Source organism: Glycine soja, chromosome 11, assembly GCF_004193775.1.
Source record: "Glycine soja cultivar W05 chromosome 11, ASM419377v2, whole genome shotgun sequence".
Lineage (NCBI taxonomy): Eukaryota > Viridiplantae > Streptophyta > Magnoliopsida > Fabales > Fabaceae > Glycine > Glycine soja.
The window spans coordinates 24,432,517-24,440,146 of record NC_041012.1 but is presented as its reverse complement, the minus strand read 5'-3'; the positions used below and the strand labels follow the sequence as shown (position 1 = coordinate 24,440,146).

Here is a 7,630-nt window from a genome sequence, read left to right as displayed (position 1 = left end):
GCAACAATATTGTTAAGAATTCTACCCATCTCTTCTACCTCGGATTTAACTCTTAAGGTTCTCACAACGACTTGCAGCCTGCAACCCTGCAAACCTCCCCCTAGCTTGGAACTCGCCAGTCAAACTAACTACTCTCCCTTGCATGGCCAAATTGTCAATGGGGCTGGTGACACAAGTGAAACTCGCCAGTGGCAGTGGCGTCTTCGCCACGTGTCACAGCCTGGGGAATATCCTTTAGGGTAATTTGTCGTAAAAACACACCCACACACGCAACATGCACACGCCCATGACACCCCCCCCCCCCCCCACACACACACACAAAATTAATTGATTACTTTATGCTTTGTGAACATATAATACGTTAAGTAAAATATTTTTTAATTATAATTAAATTTAGCATAATTCATAATATTTTTAAAATTAATAATTAAAGATAATATTAACACACACACACACATTACATAATATTATAATATGTATTTAAATGATATTAAAAATTATTTTACACACATAATCTTTTTTTTCTTATATAAATACCACATTAATAACATTAATCAAATACTGTTTTAATACTTGTATTTAATTCTATTTTAGTTATATACACATTATTTTTATTACTTTAAATATTTTTTTGAAAATAATAATTAAAATTAAATACATAAGTATTAAATTTTTAATTATTATATTTTATTTAATAATAGATTTTAATATATATAGATACATTTAAAAAAATTTATATATTTAATATGCTCATATCATAATTAAACATATTAAATTCAATAAATACATTATTTGAAAATATTATTTAAATAACTACAATTATATTTAAGAAATATAATTATTAATATATTTGTTATTAAATACTAATACAAAAATAAATTATTTTTATTGATAATTAATTAATATTATAATAAAAATATCAGTTTATTTCTATATTTGATTTAATAACATTAATACTTATATTTAGTTCTATTTTTCTTATATATATAGTAAAAGTGAATTAAATACAAGGTATTTTAAAGTATACACAGATATTTTTCTTACATTAAGCTAAAATAATATCACACCAATTGATTTATGTGCTCAACGGTAAATATATTTTGCTTAATAAACATTTAAAAACATGAAATAATAAAATAGCATAAATTTAAGGTCCTAATTTGTTATTTATTTTTATAAATTATGTAGCTCTCTTAAAAAATCATCTTTTCGTTTTCCTCTCAAAAACCGCCTTCCCAAGCATCTTAAAAATCAAAAGATAAAATTTATTTTGAGAGTTCAAAAACGTATAAATTATTTCAACCTCCATTCCATTTTGCAATTCCTATACAAAATCTCTTCCTATTTGGAAAACCTATACAAAACGGTAACAACCCCAATTATCTTAGCTTTGGTATCATAACATGGTATGAATATTAACTAAGCGTTTTTAATTTTTCAAAAACATTTTCTTTAAGAAAAAATAAAACTTAAGAAGAGCCCTTTAATTATACCCCGTTGCCTCAAAGGCAAATGGACAATTGCTCCTCAACAAGCACAAAAGCTAGTCGAATTTCAATGTTAACATTTGATCAGGCCATTGATTTTAATAATCCAAAACCAGCAACAAATACAATGGCCTTCTTGTAGTTCAAGTTGATACTTCCATAATGGCTAATTCTTTTACCAGTAGCAAACTAGTCAAGCATTTATTATATCATGATTCATAATTGTACCATAAAAAAGTTTACAAGCTCAAGGTTTCACATCCGGTTCTTATATCCGAACAATACACATACAAAAAGTTTTAGAGAAATACGCATGCCTCAGTAATCTACCTTCATCATCTCTTCTTAAAACCATACTTTTTGCGTTCATAAAATAAATCAGTTTTGGCACTCCCTAAATTAACAATTTTGGGGCAACCATCTCTATCTTTCTCCTGCTGTGTGCATTCCTTGCAGTAGTAGGCATCAGATATTCCAACTCCTCCGCATATGACACATCGACCCTGAAATGATCCATAGTTGCATTCATCACAAACTCGGACAAGCGTACAAGGACGCACATAAGAGTCACAGATCACACACTTGCCGTCACATTTCTCGCACAGTCGTCCAATGGCAATCCCTGGCTGCTTCCGGCACATAATCAAATCAGGATGATGCTTGGCCATATTTTCTACAACCTGCTAGATGCTGAACATACATATATAACCAGTAAGTACTGTCTACATTTGAAAGTTGAACAAAATATAAAGTAAATCAGTAAGTTAGTCACTCGTATGCTAGGCCGTGTGGGAAATAAGTAACGGACAGGAGAGAGATTTAGGTTGTAAAAACCTTGCTAGTGTGGCAAGGAGGGAAAGGGAAACAGTTAGACACAAGGATTAAGGGAGAGAAAGATAGGGGAGATGGAGGAAGGACACCTTTTCTGACATTTTCTTTCTTTTTCTACATTTCATTTTCATACTAAAATAGAGGTCTGCTCTCTGATTTTCACTATAACTTCTATAGAGAATTCCAGTTCCTAGTACAGTAAACCATTGATTCTAGCAAATCAAAATATAGCACAAAACTACACAAAATATTGGATAGCTTCATTGTATGCTTAAACTTAAATGCAAATAAGCAAAATGCCCAAATCATAAAAAATAACAGAACGTTCAATTTTTCAGTTGATGCCATGCTGCATAATAAAGTTGCATCTTACAATGCTTTAAAAGACAATAATTGATAATTGATAAAGAAGCGGGTTAAAAAGATACAAATGCCTCAAAACCACTACCCCTCTCCACATTTAGCCATTAACAGGGCACTGTTAACTACTTAGTCTACCATTCATGCAGCTGTAATTTCTACAGCATGATCCCAAAACAAATGCAACACAGGTTTATAGCTAAATTAATTGCAATCAAATCTTCACCTTATAGAACTTATTCATCCTACTAAACTTTCCCATATGGTAAAACACTTTGGTATAGGTCTACAGGCAAAACTAAGAAATCTATAAAAAAGCAACTCATAAGATTAAAAGGAAATAACAGCAGCAAGTTCCATAGACCTAAGAGGATGAAAAATTAAGACTCTTACAAGGATGTAGAAAAGAAACAGCGAAACAAGTTTATCTTGTGCCACATCAATTCAACAATACTGATTTGGAAAAGAAAATTTGAAAATGTAGGAACTTACTAATCACCAGTTCAACTTAGAGCCGCTGTCCTAGCAAGAAAAAATTTAGCCAACTTCGCTCAACGCATCAACCCATCAAGGGAATGGGTTGGCACACACCATAATAAATCAAAGCAGAACATTTAAATTTAAAGTATAAAAAACAGAAACATAATAGACTTAGAAAAACAAAATATAACACTTTTGAACAGTGAACTGAAGTGAAGAGGAAGCTTTAAATCACCTTAAGAAAGGAAGCCAGAAAATATTAAAGTATCAGCAGGTCCCAAACCAAAATAAAGTTCCAAAGAATTCATAGTTCAATATGCCAAACTCCAATTTAATTTGTGATAATTATATATCCATCTGGTTAATATATCACTGTTCAAGTGTTCATACGTATTAATATCAGAAATTTACTTGTGTTGGTATGAACTACACTTAAAAAACCTAAGATCAGGTAAGGATCCCCTTAACTGCGACAACGGAATACCTATGCATTATTTTGGTATTGTGGTAATAATCACTGAAAAAGGATTCACAAAATGAATGGAGAAAAGTGTGTATACTACATATGCAGTTCATACATTTCTACACAGGAAAATGACCACTAAGAATTTCAATACTGGACAGATTCTAGGGTTACGTTTCGTTTCTTCCTCTGTACTATTAAGTATACGATAAAAGAAGAAGATAAAAGAAATGAAAATAAGTTCGGAGAAGAAAATCACGACGATTGAGAGAGAGAGAGAGAAAGAAGAAGAAGAAGAAGATGAAGAAACGGGGTGAGCTAACCTGTGCCGAGAAGAGGAAGGGTAAAACGGTGTCGTTTCACCTGAACACGGAACAACGAGGGTTGTGTTGCGGTGAAAGCGAAAGAGAGAGAAGAAAGGGAGAGAAAGGAATGGAACTTCACAGAACAATCCAGAACCAAAAAAATGCCCAAGCCCAACACACAAAAATTAACTATTTTTTTTTTATATTGGAAATTTAGGAAGAAGGGAAAAGTCTTTAGACTCTAACCATGTGTTTGGATGAAAAATTTAAATTTTTTTAAGAAATTCAAATACACAATATTTTGATTGTCTTGATTTAAATTCTTTTCATTTTATAAATATTTTATTTGGATGAGATAATTCAATTTCTTGTATTTTAATTTCCTTGTTTGGACAAAATAATTTAATTTCAATGAAATTCAAATTTTCATTTTTAAATATTTGTTTAAAAATTAAAATTTTTATATTTAATGAAAATAAACATGAGTCATTTTTTAAATAGTTAAATATTCAAAATAAATTTAATGTTATACAATATATAATAATAAATTTTCTTAATATTTAATAATTAAATAATCAAAATAATTTTAATGCTAAACAATTTTAAATCTTACACAATATTTTTGTAGTAACACACAAAAAAACTTGGATTAAACAATCCTACAAAATTAAAAGATGAATGATATGTAATTCCTCATTTTTGTTAAAAAATTAATTACCTAGTCTCGCAATAATTTTAAAAAATATATTAAAATTAAATAATTATATAATTTAAGGACAGTTATCTCATACAAAATTTAAATGATATTAATTTCATTGTTTGTAAAGAAAGAAAATTCAAATGGCTAATAATACACCAACGTATAAACATGAATCAACACAAACATTACAAGGTCCTAACTAATCAAGTTTCAAACAAAGATCTTAAACAAGAATTACAAGTTCCAAATTAAGATCAACTAATTGAGTACATAACAATCCTAATAACTAAAAGAAATTAAAAAACAATGTTCTTCATTCCTTAATCTTCATTCATCATCAAGTGTAAAGGTCGAGGAGCTTGAATAATTAACATCCAATGCTGCCATTTAAGAAAGAAGAAACAAGATAATATAAGTCACAAAAGAAAAGATAAATAACTATAGTGATATTATTGGCAAGAAACGCATAACTGACATAAGATACTATTTGATTTGTTGAAGTCAAGACAAAGGATTTTTAGAATGTTATTGTATCATCTAAAAATAAGTTACTATTGTGAACAGGGATGTACCAAATACTAGCTGTGTTTCTTCAACTTCAGTTCAACACGAACCAAGATTGAAAAGTTGCAATATGATAAGCTTTGTTCTTATTTATTTCTATAACTAACAATAACATAACAAATTATTTCATTTAAACACTTCCAAATTTTATAGTATACAATTGGAAACTTACAATGTTAGATCATAGATGCATCAACAACTTTTCTTTTTTTGTTCCCCTTTGATTTCCCCTAAACTCTGTGATATGAGTATGCAGTATGAAAAGGTTCATCCACTTGATTATCAAAATGTGATGCATACAATGGAACATGAGTCATAACAATTCATGGATATTGCTAAATATGAAGGTCACAATCAAGGCAAAGAGGACCAACCAATGTCAAGCATCAAATGCTTCAAAAAGATGATGATAGAAGCACACTCTAAAACACCAGTATCAGTGGATGCATGCTATAAGGATTTTAGAGACAGAAAGGACTTGGTAACTATTCAAAAGATTTCTTGTTGACATAACCCCCTTAAAATATATGTCTATTGGTCAAATTTTGATCTTATAAGCAAGACAACTATACATGAATCTGAAAGTGGATGCTAAGTTGTTAACTCAATCTGTTCATTTTCAGGAAAATATGGATGACAGAAAATTTTATATACAAACCACAATAACCAAAGCAGATGATCTACCACCAGAAATCTACAACTGGTTTGGCTCCTAAACAGTCTTATCAACTGCATTTTCTTTGTTTTACTCAAAATCCATCTCTAATGTAATCCTACAGAAGCTAATTCTACACTATAGTTTATAATTGTCTCATGGAATTTCTTATAATTGACCTTCACAGGAAGCTACAACAACACTCTGGTTTGCCTAAAGCTCATCAACATCCAATGCAAGAATAGTTGGACAAAAGAAACATAATTAAGCTTGATTCTAGCTTATTCAACAAGTCCATAGAAGATTTTACCTTATCTATCTCAAAATACAGAGATAAAACTGGAAATACTCTCTTAAATTGTCATGTAGAGGATGAATTAAACGAGGATGCATCACCCTTCTCTGTTCTGCAAAGAATGCCCTCTCTCAAGCACATACTCAATTCTTTGATCCTGCAATCCCTGGATGGTCTAGGTAACACTAGCTAGCTAGCCAAGGCTACACAAATGGGCGCCTTATCTCGAAATATGAATGCTCAGCACATGAGCAAAGTCCTCCCTCCATAGATGCTAAAGCAAATCGGAGGCACAGGTGGGTTACAAAGCTTGATGAATAAATACAGTGAAGAAACCAAAGTTCTTATAGAAGAATAAACACAAGCACCTATAGTGCAGGATCTGTTCCTAACAAATTTGCAAAAATACCCAAGGTACAAATTAACGAAATCAAACAATGAGCAACGAAATCAAACAATGAGTACCCACAATACAAAACCAATGAAATTAAACAACTAAATAAAAGATAAATCACAAATTAACGAAAAAAATGAACACACCGTGGCACAACGAGAGTGTGGGTCAAAATCGCAAAGGGAACTTACTTGTGACAAAGCGCTACGTGTGGTGCGTGAGAGTGGCTGAGAGGGAAAGAGCTACGAAGAGAGCTAGTGTGCTGGGAGGGAGAGAGAGCGCTAGCGTCGTGTGCGTGAGAGTGGCTGAGAGAGAGAACAGATTGGCTAAGAGGGAGAGAGAGCTTGTGAGGCGTGAGAGTGACTGAGAGAGAGGGAGAGCGTCTGCATCAAAGCCTAGGGAATTTTAATTCCTCTGATTTTTGTGAGAATTTGAAATTCTGTCAATTTAGTCTATTAGAATGCTATAAGAAAATGATGACATTTTAATTACTTCTAACATATCCTATCCAAACAGATTATTTTATAACAAAGCATTTTAATATCCCAGATAAAATACTTTACCCACTTTAATTGCACCATCCAAACACACTCAGAGAATTTTATACGTACAAAGAGCTATTTATATTTATCTTAGCCCCAAAAGAACTAGTGGAAATTTGAACTTGTGATGACTCTCTAATATAAATTAGAATATTCATATTTTATAATTATTATATTTTTTTCATTTCACAATCAAAATTAGATTTTGTTATACTAAATTTTTATACTAACCAATTGATTAGCCTAAAAATATATTTTATTGATTGATTAACATGCTTATACACTGACGGTCTAAAATAATTTTATATTGTGATTCAATCATAAATCATATTTAAATTACTTATCTTCAAAGTCAATAAATTTTTCATTTATGATTGGTTTGATTGGATAATTGTATATAACTTTTTATAATGTATAATCATTATTCTCATATATCTATATATTATATAAAACACGTAGTTCTCATAAAAAGATGTCTCATTTTTTTCAAAATTTAAAATTACAATAACAAAGAAAGGAGAATGTTTTTTTTATTCATGTCAATTATATTAATA

General features: G+C 30.5%; 1 protein-coding gene across 2 annotated transcripts; it reads right to left on the bottom strand.

Annotated features, from left to right (window-relative positions):
* Positions 1 to 1,660: 1,660 nt before the first annotated feature.
* On the bottom strand, positions 1,661 to 6,892 carry LOC114373277 (PHD finger-like domain-containing protein 5B). Of its 2 annotated transcripts, none has more exons than XM_028330778.1 (2): positions 6,726 to 6,892; positions 1,661 to 2,177 (listed from the first exon to the last, which is right to left on the bottom strand). In XM_028330778.1, exon 2 carries the CDS (start codon positions 2,153 to 2,155, stop codon positions 1,823 to 1,825), a length of 333 nt encoding a protein of 110 aa, XP_028186579.1. In that variant the 5' UTR covers positions 2,156 to 2,177; positions 6,726 to 6,892; the 3' UTR covers positions 1,661 to 1,822. The 2 variants fall into 2 exon arrangements, with proteins under 2 accessions (XP_028186579.1, XP_028186578.1); XM_028330777.1 differs by lacking the exon at positions 6,726 to 6,892 and adding an exon at positions 3,945 to 4,106.
* Between the last annotated feature and the right edge of the window lie 738 nt (positions 6,893 to 7,630).